The sequence below is a fragment of the Macaca fascicularis genome, chromosome 14 (genome assembly GCF_037993035.2).
Source record: "Macaca fascicularis isolate 582-1 chromosome 14, T2T-MFA8v1.1".
Taxonomy (NCBI): Eukaryota; Metazoa; Chordata; class Mammalia; order Primates; family Cercopithecidae; genus Macaca; species Macaca fascicularis.
Window position 1 is genome coordinate 914380 of NC_088388.1, and position 18892 is coordinate 933271.

The following is an 18892-nucleotide window of genomic DNA, read 5'->3' on the forward strand; positions in this document are numbered from 1 at the left end:
TTGGCTGGATTCCTTAACGCACACACACCTGAACCTGCAGACCAAGCCCGTGGACCCGACTGTGGAGGGGGGTGCGCAGGTGCAGCAGGTGGTCAACATAGAGTGCGTGTCTGACTTCACGGAGGCGCCAGTCCTCAACATTCAGTTCAGGTAAGAGCCATCTGTGCGCCCCGGGCCAAAGATTGTGTGGGCGCCTGAGCTGTGTGCCTGGGCTCCATGACTGTGCCCCCATGTCCTTCCTGAGGGGACCCAGGGCATGTGGGTACTCATGGTGCATGGATGCGACCTGAGCTGTTGCTGCCCTCAGCTCTGCAGAGCGCAGGAAACAAGGGGAGGTGAAGCCCTGGGCTGTGGGATGGCAGGTGGCAGCTCCCACATGGGGCCTTGCTAGGATCTTTCTGGGCACAACGGGGCCTACCTCATGGGGTAGCAGACAGCCAGGGCCACATGCCACCTGCCCGGCTTGGTACCAGACAACCGCTGCGAGGTGAAGGCAGCTGGCTTCCTTCGGACCCTGGCCTGAGGGGTGTGTTTTTTGCACAGTTGGACTCAGATCATACCACTTTGCTTATTTTTTAAAAGCAGGAGATTTTCCTGTTGCAACTGTTGCTTACTCTCACTTTTCAGTGGCTACAATAGCGTGTACACGGTCAGCGCGTACCCTGCTGGGTGTCTGCAAGGTTATGAATGTTGAGAAAAGCACACTTTCTAACATTAAAAATACAGAGAACTTAAGGATTGTATACCGTAGAATTTGGGGACATAGACATGCAAATTTTTGTTTCATTCTTTGTGCAAATGCCTTTGCCTTTTTAAAGAAAAAAAAAATCACACTATTTGCACAGACTTGGAGTTCTGAGAAACAGATAGATGGGGAGAAGTGAGGCACAGGGGCGTCCTGCCTGTGTACGCGGCCCTGGCCTATCCTGTCTGTGGGTGACACTGTACACTGAGCCACACATGATCTGAGACTCAAGGCTCGGCTCCCCACGCTCTGGTGGGTGGCGGTAGGTGGGGACGCTTCTCACTCCAGGCTCTTTTCCGGCCCCTGGGGCTCTCAGAGGAGGAGCTGACTGTCCCTCGGCTCTTTCCTGGCCCCTGGGGCTCTCAGAGGAGGAGCTGACTGTCCCTCGGCTCTTTCCTGGCCCCTGGGGCTCTCAGAGGAGGAGCTGACTGTCCCTCGGCTCTTTCCTGGCCCCTGGGGCTCTCAGAGGAGGAGCTGACTGTCCCTCGGCTCTTTCCTGGCCCCTGGGGCTCTCAGAGGAGGAGCTGACTGTCCCTCGGCTCTTTCCTGGCCCCTGGGGCTCTCAGAGGAGGAGCTGACTGTCTCTTTCTGCTGCTGCTGGCAGGTATGGCGGCACCTTCCAGAACGTGTCTGTGCAGCTGCCCATCACTCTCAACAAATTCTTCCAGCCGACAGAAATGGCTTCTCAGGATTTCTTTCAACGTTGGAAGCAGTTGAGCAAGTGAGAAACCTGTTGTCCTGTAGGGGTCGGGGGTGGGGATGGGGGTCATTTGAACAGATGGGCTTTGGTCTCTGGCCTGGCTGAGAAACTCGCCTTTGCTGTTTCTCACAGTCCACAGCAGGAGGTGCAGAACATCTTCAAAGCAAAGCACCCAATGGACACAGAAGTCACCAAAGCCAAGGTAGGGCATCTGGAGGGACGGCCCCGGGGACACGCTGCCTGCAACCCAGCGCCAGGGTCTGGAGGGACGGCCCCGGGGGACGCGCTGTCCGTGACCCAGCGCCAGGGTCTGGAGGGATGGCCCCGGGGGACCTGCTGCTCAAGACCCAGCACCAGGGTCTGGAGGGACGGCCCTGGGGACACGCTCCCCGCCACCCAGTGCCAGGATCTGGAGGGGTGGCCCCGGGGGACATGCTGCCCGCAACCCAGCGCCGGGGTCTGGAGGGATGGCCCTGGACGTGCTGCCTGTGACCCCGCTCCAGGATCATCATTCTCCTGTTTCTTTGAACAGATCATTGGATTTGGTTCTGCACTTCTTGAAGAAGTTGATCCTAATCCTGCAAATTTCGTGGGAGCTGGAATCATCCACACGAAAACCACCCAGATCGGATGCCTGCTACGCCTGGAGCCGAACCTGCAAGCCCAGGTCAGGCCCTCAGGAAATGGCTGAACACACTTGAGTTGCTTTTTATTCTGGCACAATGTACATGGTGAGATGTGTAGCTCTTTAGAGCAGTTTGGTCAGTTTTGATAGATGTTGTGTGCCCGTTTAACCACCACCCTGTCAATACATGGTTGCATCCCAGTCTCCCCACAGCTGGCCACCTGGAGCATTGTCCCGCCACAGAGCATCCTGGCCCTGGGCGATGGCTCTCCCAGCTGTTCCTCTCTGTCACCGCGTTGTTCCTTCTCGCCACGTCCCATTCTGTCGACAGACACCTGTCTCCGTTTCACTCGGGCGGCACCCGGGAATGCCGCTGCTGCCCAGGGCCTGTGTGTGGTTAGCGCTACAAGAAGCTGTGCCACTTCACACTCCCGCCAGCTACGTACGAGGTGCCAGGCGCTCCCGTGCCAGCCCTCAGTTTTCATGCTGACAGTGTGTGTGGTGCTCAGGCCTCTGCCGAGCTGTGGGTGCCTCCAGAGAGCGGTCCCTGGGCGTGGCCCACAGGGTTCTGCATGGCGGGTCCTGGACCCGAGGGCTGTGTGAGCCTTGGCATGCCCGCTGACCCGCTGCGCTCTCCGTTTCAGATGTACCGGCTCACGCTGCGGACGAGTAAGGAAGCCGTTTCTCAGAGATTATGTGAATTGCTGTCCGCGCAGTTTTAGTCTTGAGGATGGAAGACCAGGCCCGTGTGTCTTGCGTTGTCTTCGTCTGTGCTGTTTGTCTTCGTGGCCGTCCTGCAGATGAGCACCCCCGCTGCCCCAGACCTCTCCCCTTTGGGCTGGACAGGAACACACGTGTGTGGCTCAGGAAGAAAAGCTCAGCCTGGACTGCGGCAGCCGCGGCAGAAGGTGGATCTTGGGATCAGTTTTTATAAAAATCAAGACAGTTCTGTGGTTCAATCTACAAATTAAAGGGAAATTAGAAGTTGGCGTGAACGTGGCGTTTGTGGGAGTGTCACTGAGATGGCCCGTGCTGCCGCCCACCCCGCCTCGGAGCCTCTGGGAGCAGCAGTGCCGCCGCGTGTGGCGTGGGCTGAGCCTTGGTGTGTGGCTGTTCTGGTGGCTGCACACCTGGCATCGTCCTGGGCCCTTGGGAGGAGCACGGCCGCCCCTGGTTTTGCTGCAGTCCCAGCTGGACAGTTTTCCCAGGCAGGATTTTAATCTGGACTTCAGAAGCATTTGTATTTGTGATGACTTCTGGCCAGACCACGTGTCCTGGCTGGATGTAATTATTTTCCCAGCTCCTGTTCGTGGAGGGTGTCTGTTTTGCTCCTGCAGTCCCCGAGGCCTTAGATGTGCAGCCAGGGAAGGAGCGTCCTGCTGGCCCCGCGGGGCCCCCAGGACTCCGGGGTAAAGCGTGGGCTGGTGGCTCAGACTCAGGTGTGCTCGTCTCTCTCCTGTCAAGAGTGGGTGTCCCCAGGCCACGGTGCAGGCTTGAATGCTTCCACTGGCCCCGTCCAGTCATCCCTGGAGGGGCTGTGGAGGAGGGAAGCCTTTGTGTCGTCAGGAAGTGAAGGGGCCATGGGCCACACACTGTGTGCCACCTGCGGCTTGTGTCTCGCCTGTCGTCTGGACTCAGCACCCAGGCTGCACGTCTGACACCTGAGAGGCGAGAGAGTGGGGCTGGCCTAGGAGCCGAGGCTGGGGCCCTGTGCTCTGTCCCCAGGACGGTGGCCTTGTTTGTCCTAAACACACCCAGCATGGGTTCCGGCTTCCTGACGTGCTGTGGAGGCAGGGAGGGTGGGTGGCCACATGTGCTTGAGCCTGGCCCTCAGCCACCTGCTCCACGGGTCCCTGGGGCAGCTGCACGGGCTCATGGACCCATCAGGTCTCCACAGCTCCCCTGCAGTGTGTGCAGCCCACGATGTCTGTGGCTCTCCTTCCAGCGTGTCGGACTTTGATCACAGGATAGCCATGTCGGTGGCGTGCGCCTCTTGCACTGGCCATTCTGGGTCTGGCGGTGCCAGGTGTCATGACACGCCGCGCTGGGCTTGTGCTGCAGCTGGGTGGTGTGGCCCTCATTCTTGTGTTCCAGCTGCTGGGCAGTGCTCTGCCCGTGTGCTGCGCCTGCCGGCTGCGTGTGCTGCCGTGGATCTCCTGCGTCCCTTGACCCCTCCCGCCATCAGAGGAAAGGCCGCTCCCCGAGGCACCACTTCCCTGTGTGGCTGCAGAGGGGCCCTCAGTGTGGCACTCCTCGTCAAAGAAAAATAAAGGCTAGAACAGCACCCCAGATCGTGCGCTTTCTTTGGGGGGAAAGCATCCCACGTAACCCTCAGCTCCCCGGGGGCCGTGTGAGGCACAGACCCCAAAGTCCCTGGCCTGTCCTTTGGCACGTGGGCTCACAGGCAGTGGGCATCAGAAAGTGACCTGCCCTTTGCTCTGCCAGTTTGATTCTGGGCGTGTGGTGGAATTTTTTGGGACTCAGGTCATGCGGGAACCCCTCCAGCCTGGCCTCAGGGCTCCCCGCTGTCCAGTGTGTTGGGGTGCAGCCCAGGGCTCCCTCCTGGGGAACGGGCTTGCCAAACCACGTGGGTATGAGGAGGCTCCGTGGGGGATCCTCCTGTTGATCTGACTACAGAAGGGGCTCTCGGGCAGATGGGGGTGGCCCCTGGAGGACGGTGGGCTTCGCCAGAGATAGGACAGTCCTGGTGGAGGGAGGGCAGGGGCCCAAGGCCAGAGGCAGCTGCTTTTCCCAGCCCAGACCCTCCTGGGGGCAGCCCCACCCAACCTCAGATCCCAGGGGCCCACAGGGTGCAGGTGTGGGTTGGGTGCCTAATGTCTAAGGGACTGGGGAGAGGCAAAAGCAGGGCTCAAGTGCTCAGGGACCAGCCTCTGTGCCTTGACAAGAACCAGTTTATTTGGAGTCTCTGGCCGGGTGACGCCCTCTCCCGAGGACAAGCTGCTGGGGACAGGTGTGGTGCTGGCCGGGGCCTTCTGCCTGGCTGGGAGCAGGGGTGGCTGCCCTGCCCTCGCTGCCACCCTCTGCCCTCCCTGACTCTGGGGAGCTCCTCTTCTCTGTGTCGGTGGCTGCCTGGGCCTCTTGCCCCCATCTCCGCACAGGTCCTGACGGGTCTGGTCCAGCGCCTGCTCTGGCCTCATCTGCAGGGTTCTGGGCGCAGCAGGGCTGGGGCCAAGTTCAAGGGCTGGGAGGTGTTGGATGGCAGACAGGTGGTTGGGAGTGCCCTGTGTGCCTGGGAGGGTGCGTGGCCACTGCCCGCCTCAGTCCCTCTCTGCTGGCTCAGGGTCTGCAGGGGTGTGGTGGTCTGGGCCTCTGCTTGGCAGCCCCTCTCCCACCGGTGCCCCAGGTGAGCCACAGCTGGGGGCACTTGCGGACCAGGCCTGGTGACCAGGAAAGCAGCTGCCGGCACAAGTGGGAGGGGGGCCGGCGGGTGTTTGTCCTGTCGGTCATCTGCAGTCCTTCAGCCCCAGGAGAGCGGGCAGCGACCCTGCTAGGCTCCACAGGCCACAGAGCTGCACTCGCAGCGGCTGAACACCTGCAGGGTGAGTACGAGCTGCCGGCCAGGCGCGCTGGGGTCTGGGCAGGGCAGCTCCACCTGCTGCTCATAGGAGTGGAGGGGGCGGCAGCAGCCGCAGTGGGCGTCCACCTGCTGGGTGATGGTGTTGTAACTGCCGAGAAGCCAAGACAGAGCAGGGTCATGGGTGCTGCAGGGGCAAAAGGCCCCTCCCTCCCCAGGGCAGCTGCTCCACAGAGGCCTGGACCTCCCCGCTGAGCTCCCGGCTCACAGGGGCCAAGGCTGGTGTTGGGCAGATGGAGCGCAGAGTGGCTAACCTGACGGGGCAGCAAGCGCCTGGATGGGGAGCCCGAACCTGCCCTGGTGCCTCTCTGGGGTGGGGTTGTGAGCACCTTGCTGGACGTGGGGCAGGCCTCCCGCCTGTGGACTCACCTGGCGGCAGAAATGCAGGTGCCCTCACAGCGGGTTACCGTCACGTTCGCCGTGCATCCCTTGAACGTGATCTCCTCCTGCTGCTCCTGCACGCTGCAGACCCCTGGGAGCCGAGTGGACGGTCAGCAGCGCTCAGGGTGGACATGGAGCGAGGAGGGAGGGAAGCCCTGGCTAGAGACCGGGGTCCCCACCTGTCTCTGGACTCTCCTGCCCTAGGTGTGGTCTTCCTTTGTGGAGCCCCACAGAGCTCAGACCTCAGCCATACCCAAAGGCAAAGGCCAGCAGCATCCTAGTTTGTTTTTTCCCCTCAAAGTCGCTCTGCTGGAGTCCATCAAGGTAGAGAATTTTCTCAGTGGACTCAGCAGATACTGAGCCCCGGGCCTGTGTGAGCCACCCCTGGGCCCCAGCTTCCCTGATGCCCCACCCCAGGCCTCGACACCGACCTGTGGGCATGGGTATCTCTGGCTGGCCGGACCCAGGACCTGCAGGGGGGCCGAGGACACCGTGTCAGTGACGCCAGAGAGGGGGACAAGTGGTGTCGTGGGAGCTCCATGTGCCCCAGCTGGGGAGGAGGGAAGTGGAGCAGGCCCCGTGGTCTGGGCTCCTGGAAGGGGCGGGGTGGGGAACCGTGTGGAAGGCCCAGACAGCCAGCCTCAGTGAGAGGCCTGGGCCCGTGGCAGGCAGCACGGAGCAGGGTGGACTGATGCAGGCAGTGGCAGCATCGGCATTAGAAACCGCCACTGTGGAGCGTGGGTTAAAGTGGAAAAGGAGTCCTGGGGTAAAGGCTGAACTCTGCTGCCTGTGTGCCCTCCCCTGGCTGTGCCCAGCTTCATTTCCTGGCCACAGAGAAGACAGGTCGCCTGGAACCTACCTGCCCGCTGCAGAGAGCTTTCTCCAGGAGGGGGCAGGACTATGTGTGCCTCCACAGGCCCTGCCGTCCCCAGCTGCCCTCCCCTCCCAGATGGTTCCTGCTCCCTCACCTCTGCTTCTTGGGGCCACCTCCCCGGTTACAGCTTGCACCCAAGTCCTGGTCTCAGGGAGGGACCCAAACCAAGATTCCCTCAGCCTGCAGCAACGAGCTGCTACCCACGTGAGAGACCACGAAGCCAACCGTGGCGTTGCCACCTGGTGGAGGTCGATGCATGCGAGGGACCCAGTCCCTGGGTGGTTGCTGTGAGAGGAACACCCAGGAGGGAAGTGAGGGACATCCCAGGAACGTGAGGTTAGGTGGACGTGGACGAGGCCTGAGGTGTGTTCTGTCTCCAGGCATCTCATGGCCTGGGGAGCAGTGGACTCGCTCATAGGCATGAGACCAGGTGGAGGCCGGGAAGAGCCGTGGCCCGGAGAATTGGCATGAGTACCAAGGAGCAGGTGCCCTGGTTGCCAGGTCCAGCTTCACCTTCAACAGGTCCTTTGGGGCGAGGCAGGGGCTGTGCCGGACCTTTATGTCTCTTTCTGCACTTGGAGGAAGGGCTGTGCTGCTTGAACCCTGGGGTCCGGCCAGCCCTGACATCCTCTGAGCACCCAAAGGGGCAGCCGGGGAAGGCTTTTGGCAGGTATCACTCTGAGGGGAGGCCAGGAGTGCAGCAGTGACCGGGGCATGAGTGAGCCAGTGCAGGGAAAGGTCAAGGTTAGCTGGGGAAAGGCCAACGGGGAGGCCGGACACTTGCTTGGCCAAGAAAGCGTTGGCATAGAGGGTGCCCAAGAGAGGAGAGGGGAAAAACCCATTAGGCGTGTAGGGAAGGTGGGGAACAGGCATGTGGTCCTGGGATCATAGGACCATGAGGGGTAAACTGAGGCAGTGGCTGCCTGTGAGTCACGAGCACAGAGGTGAGGCCAGCAGGAGGGCCACAGAGATGCCACTTACCAGGTGAGGTGGGTGTAGGTGTCCCGAGAGAAGATACCGGGGCAGAAGCAGGGGCGCTTCCATGCGCAGTGAGGGAGCTGGTCAGGAACTGCGTGGTAGGCCGTGAGGTGGGACCAGGGTGCCTGGTGGTAAGGTTGGTGAGTGGAGAGCTAGGGATACCCGTCACCCCCGAGGTGAGTGACACAAAGCCTGACGTGGGAACTCGGGTGGTGAGAGAAGTGGACCGCGAGGTGGTGGACTGAGAGGAGAAGGCAGGGGTGGTGTGGGTGCTGGCCGTGGTCCTGGGCGTGGACGGAAATGCAGCGGAGCTGGAGGCTTGGTGACTGGATGGGGTGGGAGACACAGTAAGAGTGGATATGGGGAGTAGAGCAGAGGAGGTGAAAGGAGAGGAGATAGTGTGGGGGAGAGAGGCCCTAATGGTGGTAGAGGCAGCTGGAGAAGAAGGAAAAAGAGGAGATGCAGACCCTGACGCAGTTGTGGGATGAGTGAAGAACGAGGAGTGTGAGCTCGAGCTCAGGGTTGTGGAGTGCACGGAGGTGGACACGACAGAGGAAGATGTACCAGCTGAAGATGAAGTCTGGGGAGAGGAGTGGGAGGAAGGTACATGAGAAGAAACAGAAGACTGGGCAGAAGGAGTGGGAGAAAATGAGGAGGACAGCTGATTAGTTGTAGAAACAGGAGTGGTTGCAGAACTGAAGTGGGGGAGTTGTGTGGTGGCAGAAGGTGGTGACGGTGGCCTTGAGCTAGAGTTCGGAGGCCGCCACGAGGAGGAGGATATGAAGGAAGAAGAGGCTGTGGTTGTGCTGAATGAGCTGTGGGCTTGGCTGGTCCCACTGGTAGTCACTGTCATTGATGGGGCTGTGTGGGTGGACCCTGTGGCCTTGACCGTTGTTGGTGGAGAAATGGTGCCTGTTGGCATTGTAGGGATGGAGGAGAAAGTGGACATCTCTGGGAGGATAGGGGTGATGACTATGTGAGTAGTTGGAGTCACCAAGGAGGTGGAGAAAGGTGGAACGTGAGTGGGAAGTGTGGTCTGAGGGTGTGATGGGGTTGGATAGGTAGTGGTGATCTTGAAGGATGTTGCAGTCGTAGGACCTGTGGAAGAGACGGGACTGCTCCCTGTAGGTGGGGAGTGTGTGGTGAAGGGTGTGGGTAGCCTGCTGCTGGTGGCCAAGGTGGTGTGGACCACAGGGGTGCCGGTTCCTGTAGTGGTGGGGTTGGGGGTGATGGTGGTAGAAGTTGGGGTGACTTCAGGATGGTGTGTGGAGGAAGTGTGTGAATGTAGGGATGTGGAGGTTTTGGCTGTGCTGAATGAGCTCAGGGCTTGGCTGGTCCCACTGGTGGTTGCCGTCATTGGTGGGGCTGTGTGGGTGGACCCTGTGGCATTGACTGTTGTAGGTGGAGAAATGGTGCCTGTTGGCATTGAATGGATGGAGGCAGAAGTGGACATCTGTGTTTGGGTAGGTGTGATGACTGTGTGAGTAGTTGGAGTCACCAAGGAGGTGGAGAAAGGTGGAACGTGAGTGGGAAGTGTGGTCTGAGGGTGTGATGGGGTTGGATAGGTAGTGGTGGTCTTGAAGGATGTTGCAGTGATAGGACCTGTGGAAGAGACGGGACTACTCTCTGTAGGTGGGGAGTGTGTGGTGAAGGTTGTGGGTAGCCTGCTGCTGGTGGCCAAGGTGGTGTGGGCCACAGGGGTGCTGGTTCCTGTACTGGTGGGGTTGGGGGTGATGGTGGTAGAAGTTGGGGTGACTTGAGGATGGTGTGTGGAGGAAGTGTGTGAATGTAGGGATGTAGAGGTTTTGGCTGTGCTGAATGAGCTCAGGGCTTGGCTGGTCCCACTGGTAGCTGCCGTTATTGGTGGGGCTGTGTGGGTGGACCCTGTGGCACTGACTGTTGTAGGTGGAGAAATGGTGCCTGTTGGCGTTGAGTGGATGGAGGTAGAAGTGGACATCTGTGCGTGGGTAAGGGTGATGACTGTGTGAGTAGTTGGAGTCACCAAGGAGGTGGAGAAAGGTGGAACGTAAGTGGAAAGTGTGGTCTGAGGGTGTGATGGTGTTGGATAGGTAGTGGTGATCTTGAAGGATGTTGCAGTCATAGGACCTGTGGAAGAGACGGGACTGCTCCCCGTAGGTGGGGAGTGTGTGGTGAAGATTGTGGGTAGCCTGCTGCTGGTGGCCGAGGTGGTGTGGGCCACAGGGGTGCCGGTGCCTGTACTGGTGGGATTGGGAGTAATCGTGGTGGTAGAAGTTGGGGTGACTTCAGGATGGTGTGTGGAGGAAGTGTGTGAATGTAGGGGTGTAGAGGTTTTGGCTGTGCTGAATGAGCTCAGGGCTTGGCTGGTCCCACTGGTGTTTGCTGTGATTGGTGGGGCTGTGTGGGTGGACCCTGTGACCTTGACCGTTGTCGGTGGAGGAATGGTGCCTATTGGCACTGAGTGGATGGAGGAGGAAGTGGACATCTGCGCGTGGGTAGGGGTGATGACAGTGTAAGTAGTTGGAGTCACCAAGGAGGTGGAGAAAGATGGACCGTGAGTGGGAAGTGTGGTCTGAGGGTGTGATGGTGTTGGATAGGTAGTGGTGGTCTGGAAGGATGTTGCAGTCATAGGACCTGTGGAAGAGACGGGACTACTCTCTGTAGGTGGGGAGTGTGTGGTGAAGGTTGTGGGTAGCCTGCTGCTGGTGGCCGAGGTGGTGTGGACCACAGGGGTGCCGGTTCCTGTACTGGTGGGTTTGGGGGTGATGGTGGTAGAAGTTGGGGTAACTTCAGGATGGTGTGCGGAGGAAGTGTGTGACTGTAGGGGTGTAGAGGTTTTGGCTGTGCTGAATGAGCTGTGCGCTTGGCTGGTCCCACTGGTGGTCGCTGTCATTGGTGGGGCTGTCTGAGTGGACCCTGTAGCCTTGACCGTTGTCGGTGGAGGAATGGTGCCTGTTGGCGTTGAGTGGATGGAGGTAGAAGTGGACATCTGTGTGTGGGTAGGGGTGATGACTATGTGAGTAGTTGGAGTCACCAAGGAGGTGGAGAAAGGTGGAACGTGAGTGGGAAGTGTGGTCTGAGGGTGTGATGGGGTTGGATAGGTAATTGTGGTCTTGAACGATGTTGCAGTCATTGTACCTGTGGAAGAGACGGGAGTGCTCCCTGTAGCTGGGGAGTGTGTGGTGAAGGGTGTAGGTGGCTCGCTGCTGGTGACTGAGGTGGTGTGGGCCACAGGGGTGCCAGTTCCTGTACTGGTGGGATTGGGGACGATGATGGTAGAAGTTAGGGTGACTTCAGGATGGTGTGTGGAGGAAGTGTGTGAATGTAGGGGTGTAGAGGTTTTGGCTGTGCTGAATGAGCTCAGGGCTTGGCTGGTCCCACTGGTGTTTGCTGTGATTGGTGGGGCTGTGTGGGTGGACCCTGTGACCTTGACCGTTGTCGGTGGAGGAATGGTGCCTATTGGCACTGAGTGGATGGAGGAGGAAGTGGACATCTGCGCGTGTGTAGGGGTGATGACAGTGTGAGTAGTTGGAGTCACCAAGGAGGTGGAGAAAGATGGACCGTGAGTGGGAAGTGTGGTCTGAGGGTGTGATGGGGTTGGATAGGTAGTGGTGGTCTGGAAGGATGTTGCAGTCATAGGACCTGTGGAAGAGACGGGACTACTCTCTGTAGGTGGGGAGTGTGTGGTGAAGGTTGTGGGTAGCCTGCTGCTGGTGGCCGAGGTGGTGTGGACCACAGGGGTGCCGGTTCCTGTACTGGTGGGTTTGGGGGTGATGGTGGTAGAAGTTGGGGTGACTTGAGGATGGTGTGTGGAGGAAGTGTGTGACTGTAGGGATGTAGAGGTTTTGGCTGTGCTGAATGAGCTGTGCGCTTGGCTGGTCCCACTGGTGGTCGCTGTCATTGGTGGGGCTGTCTGAGTGGACCCTGTAACCTTGACCGTTGTCGGTGGAGGAATGGTGCCTGTTGGCGTTGAGTGGATGGAGGTAGAAGTGGACATCTGTGTGTTGGTAGGGGTGATGACTATGTGAGTAGTTGGAGTCACCAAGGAGGTGGAGAAAGGTGGAACGTGAGTGGGAAGTGTGGTCTGAGGGTGTGATGGGGTTGGATAGGTAATTGTGGTCTTGAACGATGTTGCAGTCATTGTACCTGTGGAAGAGACGGGAGTGCTCCCTGTAGCTGGGGAGTGTGTGGTGAAGGGTGTAGGTGGCTCGCTGCTGGTGACTGAGGTGGTGTGGGCCACAGGGGTGCCAGTTCCTGTACTGGTGGGATTGGGGACGATGATGGTAGAAGTTAGGGTGACTTCAGGATGGTGTGTGGAGGAAGTGTGTGAATGTAGGGGTGTAGAGGTTTTGGCTGTGCTGAATGAGCTCAGGGCTTGGCTGGTCCCACTGGTGTTTGCTGTGATTGGTGGGGCTGTGTGGGTGGACCCTGTGACCTTGACCGTTGTCGGTGGAGGAATGGTGCCTATTGGCACTGAGTGGATGGAGGAGGAAGTGGACATCTGCGCGTGGGTAGGGGTGATGACAGTGTGAGTAGTTGGAGTCACCAAGGAGGTGGAGAAAGGTGGAATGTGAGTGAAAAGTGTGGTCTGAGGGTGTGATGGTGTTGGATAGGTAGTGGTGGTCTGGAAGGATGTTGCAGTGATAGGACCTGTGGAAGAGATGGGAGTGCTCTCTGTAGGTGGGGAGTGTGTGGTGAAGGTTGTGGGTAGCCTGCTGCTGGTGGACGAGGTGGTGTGGGCCACAGGGGTGCTGGTTCCTGTACTAGTGGTGTTGGGGGTGATGGTGGTAGAAGTTGGTGTGACTTCAGGATGGTGTGTGGAAGAAGTGTGTGAATGTAGGGATGTAGAGGTTTTGGCTGTGCTGAATGAACTCGGGGCTTGGCTGGTCCCACTGGTGGTAGCTGTCATTGGTGGGGCTGTGTGCGTGGATGCTGTGGCCTTGACTGTTGTCACTGGAGGAATGGTTCCTGTTGGCCCTGAGGGGATGGAGGAGGAAGTGAACACCTGTGCGTGGGTGGGGGTGATGACTGTGTGAGTAGTTGGAGTCACCAAGGAGGTGGAGAAAGGTGGAACATGAGTGAGAAGTGTGGTCTGAGGGTGTGATGGTGTTGGATAGGTAGTGGTGGTCTGGAAGGATGTTGCAGTGATAGGACTTGTGGAAGAGATGGGACTACTTTCTTTTGGTGGGGAGTGTGTGGTGAAGGGTGTGGGTAGCCTGCTGCTGGTGGCTGAGGTGGTGTGGGCCACAGGAGTGCCAATTCCTGTAGTGGTGGGATTGGGGGTGATGGTAGTAGAAGTTGGAGTGACTTCAGGATGGTGTGTGGAGGAGGTGTGTGAATGTAGGGGTGTAGATGTTTTGGCTGTGCTGAATGAGCTGTGGGTGTGGCTGTTCCCACTGGTGGTTGCCGTTATTTGTGGGGATGTGTGGGTGGACCCTGTGGCCTTGACTGTTGTCGGTGGAGGAATGGTGCCTGTTGGTGTTGAGTGGATGGAGGTAGAAGTGGACATCTGGGTGTGGGTAGGTGTGATGACTGTGTGAGTAGTTGGAGTCACCAAGGAGGTGAAGAAAGGTGGAACGTGAGTAGGAAGTGTAGTCTGAGAGTGTGATGGTGTTGGATAGGTAGTGGTGGTCTGGAAGGATGTTGCAGTCATAGGACCTGTGGAAGAGACGGGAGTGCTCTCTGTAGGTGGGGAGTCTGTAGTAAAGGTTGTGGGTAGCCTGCTGCTGGTGGACGAGGTGGTGTGGGCCATGGGGGTGCCGGTTCCTGTACTGGTGGAGTTGGGGGTGATGGTGGTAGAAGTTGGTGTGACTTCAGGATGGTGTGTGGAAGAAGTGTGTGAATATAGGGATGTAGAAGTTTTGGCTGTGCTGAATGAACTTGGGGCTTGGCTGGTCCCACTGGTGGTCACCGTCATTGGTAGTGCTGTGTGGGTGGACCCTGTGGCCTTGACCGTTGTTGGTGGAGGAATGGTGCCTGTTGGCGTTGAGTGGATGGAGGTAGAAGTAGACCTCTGTGCATCGGTAGGGGTGATGACTGTGTGAGTAGTTGGAGTCACCAAGGAGGTGGAGAAAGGTGGAACGTGAGTGGGAAGTGTGGTCTGAGGGTGTGATGGGGTTGGATAGGTAGTGGTGATCTTGAAGGATGTTGCAGTCATAGGACCTGTGGAAGAGACGGGACTGCTCTCTGTAGGTGAGGAGTGTGTGGTGAAGGTTGTGGGTAGCCTGCTGCTGGTGGCCGAGGTGGTGTGGGCCACAGGGGTGCCGGTTCCTGTACTGGTGGGTTTGGGGGTGATGGTGGTAGAAGTTGGGGTGACTTCAGGATGGTGTGTGGAAGAAGTTTGTGAATGTAGGGATGTGGAGGTTTTGGCTGTGCTGAATGAGTTCGGGGCTTGGCTGGTCCCACTGGTGATAGCTGTCATTGGTGGGGCTGTGTGCGTGGATGCTGTGGCCTTGACTGTTGTCACTGGAGGAATGGTTCCTGTTGGCCTCGAGGGGATGGAGGAGGAAGTGAACACCTGTGCGTGGGTAGGGGTGATGACTGTGTGAGTAGTTGGAGTCAGCAAGGAGGTGGAGAAAGGTGGAACGTGAGTGGGAAGTGTGGTCTGAGGGTGTGATGGGGTTGGATAGGTAGTGGTGGTCTGGAAGGATGTTGCAGTGATAGGACTTGTGGAAGAGACAGGACTGCTTTCTGTAGGTGGGGAGTGTGTGGTGAAGGGTGTGGGTAGCCTGCTGCTGGTGGCCGAGGTGGTGTGGGCCACAGAGGTGCCGGTGCCTGTAGTGGTGGGATTGGGGGTGATGGTGGTAGAAGTTGGGGTGACTTGAGGATGGTGTGTGGAGGAAGTGTGTGAATGTAGGGATGTAGAGGTTTTGGCTGTGCTGAAGGAGTTCAGGGCTTGGCTGGTCCCACTGGTGTTTGCTGTCATTGGTGGGGCTGTGTGGGTGGACCCTGTGACCTTGACCGTTGTCGGTGGAGGAATGGTGCCTATTGGCACTGAGTGGATGGAGGAGGATGTGGACATCTGCGCGTGTGTAGGGGTGATGACAGTGTGAGTAGTTGGAGTCACCAAGGAGGTGGAGAAAGGTGGAAAGTGAGTGGGAACTGTGGTCTGAGGGTGTGATGGTGTTGGATAGGTAGTGGTGGTCTGGAAGGATGTTGCAGTGATAGGACCTGTGGAAGAGACGGGAGTGCTCTCTGTAGGTGGGGAGTGTGTGGTGAAGGGTGTGGGTAGCCTGCTGCTGGTGGCCGAGGTGGTGTGGGCCACAGAGGTGCCGGTGCCTGTAGTGGTGGGATTGGGGGTGATGGTGGTAGAAGTTGGGGTGACTTGAGGATGGTGTGTGGAGGAAGTGTGTGAATGTAGGGATGTAGAGGTTTTGGCTGTGCTGAAGGAGTTCAGGGCTTGGCTGGTCCCACTGGTGTTTGCTGTCATTGGTGGGGCTGTGTGGGTGGACCCTGTGACCTTGACCGTTGTCGGTGGAGGAATGGTGCCTATTGGCACTGAGTGGATGGAGGAGGAAGTGGACATCTGCGCGTGTGTAGGGGTGATGACAGTGTGAGTAGTTGGAGTCACCAAGGAGGTGGAGAAAGGTGGAATGTGAGTGGGAAGTGTGGTCTGAGGGTGTGATGGTGTTGGATAGGTAGTGGTGGTCTGGAAGGATGTTGCAGTGATAGGACCTGTGGAAGAGACGGGAGTGCTCTCTGTAGGTGGGGAGTGTGTGGTGAAGGTTGTGGGTAGCCTGCTGCTGGTGGACGAGGTGGTGTGGGCCACAGGAGTGCCGGTTCCTGTACTGGTGGGTTTGGGGGTGATGGTGGTAGAAGTTGGGGTGACTTCAGGATGGTGTGTGGAAGAAGTTTGTGAATGTAGGGATGTGGAGGTTTTGGCTGTGCTGAATGAGTTCGGGGCTTGGCTGGTCCCACTGGTGGTAGCTGTCATTGGTGGGGCTGTGTGCGTGGATGCTGTGGCCTTGACTGTTGTCACTGGAGGAATGGTTCCTGTTGGCCCTGAGGGGATGGAGGAGGAAGTGAACACCTGTGCGTGGGTAGGGGTGATGACTGTGTGAGTAGTTGGAGTCACCAAGGAGGTGGAGAAAGGTGGAACGTGAGTGGGAAGTGTGGTCTGAGGGTGTGATGGGGTTGGATAGGTAGTGGTGGTCTGGAAGGATGTTGCAGTGATAGGACTTGTGGAAGAGACAGGACTGCTTTCTGTAGGTGGGGAGTGTGTGGTGAAGGGTGTGGGTAGCCTGCTGCTGGTGGCCGAGGTGGTGTGGGCCACAGGGGTGCCGGTGCCTGTAGTGGTGGGATTGGGGGTGATGGTGGTAGAAGTTGGGGTGACTTGAGGATGGTGTGTGGAGGAAGTGTGTGAATGTAGGGATGTAGAGGTTTTGGCTGTGCTGAATGAGCTCAGGGCTTGGCTGGTCCCACTGGTGTTTGCTGTCATTGGTGGGGCTGTGTGGGTGGACCCTGTGACCTTGACCGTTGTCGGTGGAGAAATGGTGCCTATTGGCACTGAGTGGATGGAGGAGGAAGTGGACATCTGCGCGTGGGTAGGTGTGATGACTGTGTGAGTAGTAGGAGTCACCAAGGAGGTGGAGAAAGGTGGAATGTGAGTGGGAAGTGTGGTCTGAGGGTGTGATGGTGTTGGATAGGTAGTGGTGGTCTGGAAGGATGTTGCAGTGATAAGACCTGTGGAAGAGACGGGAGTGCTCTCTGTAGGTGGGGAGTGTGTGGTGAAGGTTGTGGGTAGCCTGCTGCTGGTGGACGAGGTGGTGTGGGCCACAGGGGTGCCGGTTCCTGTACTGGTGGGTTTGGGGGTGATGGTGGTAGAAGTTGGGGTGACTTCAGGATGGTGTGTGGAGGAGGTGTGTGAATGTAGGGATGTAGAGGTTTTGGTTGTGCTGAATGAACTCGGGGCTTGGCTGGTCCTACTGGTGGTCACCGTCATTGGTGGGGCTGTGTGCGTGGACCCTGTAGCCTTGACCGTTGTTGGTGGAGTAATGGTGCCTGTTGGCGCTGAGTGGATGGAGGTAGAAGTAGACCTCTGTGCATCGGTAGGGGTGATGACTGTGTGAGTAGTTGGAGTCACCAAGGAGGTGGAGAAAGGTGGAACGTGAGTTGGAAGTGTGGTCTGAGGGTGTGATGGTGTTGGATAGGTAGTGGTGATCTTGAAGGATGTTGCAGTCATAGGACTTGTGGAAGAGACGGGAGTGCTCTCTGTAGGTGGGGAGTGTGTGGTGAAGGGTGTGGGTAGCCTGCTGCTGGTGGCCGAGGTGGTGTGGGCCACAGGGGTGCCGGTTCCTGTACTGGTGGGTTTGGGGGTGATGGTGGTAGAAGTTGGGGTGACTTCAGGATGGTGTGTGGAAGAAGTTTGTGAATGTAGAGATGTAGAGGTTTTGGCTGTGCTGAATGAGTTCGGGGCTTGGCTGGTCCCACTGGTGGTAGCTGTCATTGGTGGGGCTGTGTGCGTGGATGCTGTGGCCTTGACTGTTGTCACTGGAGGAATGGTTCCTGTTGGCCCTGAGGGGATGGAGGAGGAAGTGAACACCTGTGCGTGGGTAGGGGTGATGACTGTGTGAGTAGTTGGAGTCAGCAAGGAGGTGGAGAAAGGTGGAACGTGAGTGGGAAGTGTGGTCTGAGGGTGTGATGGTGTTGGATAGGTAGTGGTGGTCTGGAAAGATGTTGCAGTGATAGGACCTGTGGAAGAGATAGGAATGCTCCCTGTAGGTGGGGAGTGTGTGGTGAAGGGTGTAGGTGGCTTGCTGCTGGTGGCTGAGGTGGTGTGGGCCACAGGGGTGCCGGTGCCTGTAGTGGTGGGATTGGGGGTGATGGTGGTCGAAGTTGGGGTGACTTGAGGATGGTTTGTGGAGGAAGTGTGTGAATGTATGGATGTAGAGGTTTTGGCTGTGCTGAATGAGCTGTGTGCTTGGCTGGTCCCACTGGTGTTTGCTGTCGTCGGTGGGGCTGTGTGGGTGGACCCTGTGACCTTGACCGTTGTTGGTGGATTAATGGTCCCTATTGGCACTGAGTGGATGGAGGAGGAAGTCGACATCTGTGTGTGGGTAGGGGTGATGACAGTGTGAGTAGTTGGAGTCACCAAGGAGGTGGATAAAGGTGGAACATGAGTGGAAAGTGTGGTCTGAGGTTGTGATGTTGTTGGATAGGTAGTGGTCGTCTTGAAGGATGTGGCAGTCATGGGACCTGTGGAAGAGATGGGGTTGCTCCCTGTAGCTGGGGAGTGTGTGGTGAAGGGTGTAGGTGGCTCGCTGCTGGTGGCTGAGGTGGTGTGGGCCACAGGGGTGCCGGTTATTCTACTGGTGGGGTTGGGGGTGATGGTGGTAAAAGTTGGAGTGACTTCAGTATGGAGTGTCGAAGAAGCATGTGTGTGTCGGGATGTAGAGGTTTTGGCTGTGCTGAATGAGCTCAGAGTTTGGCTGGTCCCGCTTGTGGTTGCTGTCATTGGGGGTGCTGTGTGAGTGGACACTGTGCCTGTGGCCTTGACCGTTGTAGGTGGAGGAATGGTGCCTGTTGGTGTTGAGTGGATGTAGGCAGAAGTGGACACCTGTGCGTGGGTCGGGGTGATGACTGTGTGAGTACTTGGAGTCACTGAGGAGGTGGAGAAAGGTGGAATGTGAGTGGGAAGTGTGGTGTGAGGTTGTGATGGGGTTGGATAGGTAGTGGTGGTTTGGAAGGATGTTGCAGTCAAAGGACCTGTGGAAGAGATGTGACTGCTCCCTGTAGGTGGGGAGTGTGTGGTGAAGCCTGTGGGTAGCCTGCTGCTGGTGGCCCAGGTGATGTTGGCCACAGGGGTGCCGGTTCCTGTACTGGTTTGTTTGGGAGTAATGGTGGTGGTAGAAGTTGGGATGATTTCTGGTTGGTGTGTGGAGGAAGGGTGTGAGTGCAAGGATGTAGAGGTTTTCGCTGTGCTGAAAGAGCTGTGGGCTTGGCTGGTCCCACTGATGGTCACTGTCCTTGGCGGAGTTTTGTGCGTGGATCCTGTGGTCCTGAAGGTTGTTAGTGGA

At 58.1% G+C, this 18892-nt stretch overlaps 2 protein-coding genes across 5 annotated transcripts in view; one reads left to right on the forward strand and one right to left on the reverse strand.

The window, feature by feature from the left end:
• The window catches only part of AP2A2 (adaptor related protein complex 2 subunit alpha 2), an 87770-nt gene extending 83416 nt beyond the window's left edge, over positions 1 to 4354 (forward strand). For all 4 annotated transcript variants that reach the window (XR_012422883.1, XR_012422884.1, XM_045372414.3 and 1 more), the window contains 5 exons: positions 27 to 150; positions 1350 to 1466; positions 1578 to 1647; positions 1978 to 2112; positions 2715 to 4354. Coding sequence is in view for 2 of the 4 variants with exons in the window: in XM_045372414.3 (XP_045228349.1) it covers positions 27 to 150; positions 1350 to 1466; positions 1578 to 1647; positions 1978 to 2112; positions 2715 to 2792 (524 nt within the window). In the remaining 2 variants the exon portion in view is untranslated. The remainder of the gene's footprint in view (positions 1 to 26; positions 151 to 1349; positions 1467 to 1577; positions 1648 to 1977; positions 2113 to 2714) is intronic.
• Positions 4355 to 5450: 1096 nt separating this feature from the next.
• The window catches only part of MUC6 (mucin 6, oligomeric mucus/gel-forming), a 35158-nt gene continuing 21716 nt past the window's right edge, over positions 5451 to 18892 (reverse strand). Inside the window, exons 35-37 of the mRNA XM_065529304.2 lie at positions 7902 to 17567; positions 6035 to 6137; positions 5451 to 5756 (exon numbers count right to left, since the gene is read on the reverse strand). Of these exons, the coding sequence (XP_065385376.1) occupies positions 5579 to 5756; positions 6035 to 6137; positions 7902 to 17567 (9947 nt within the window). The 3' untranslated portion in view covers positions 5451 to 5578. The remainder of the gene's footprint in view (positions 5757 to 6034; positions 6138 to 7901; positions 17568 to 18892) is intronic.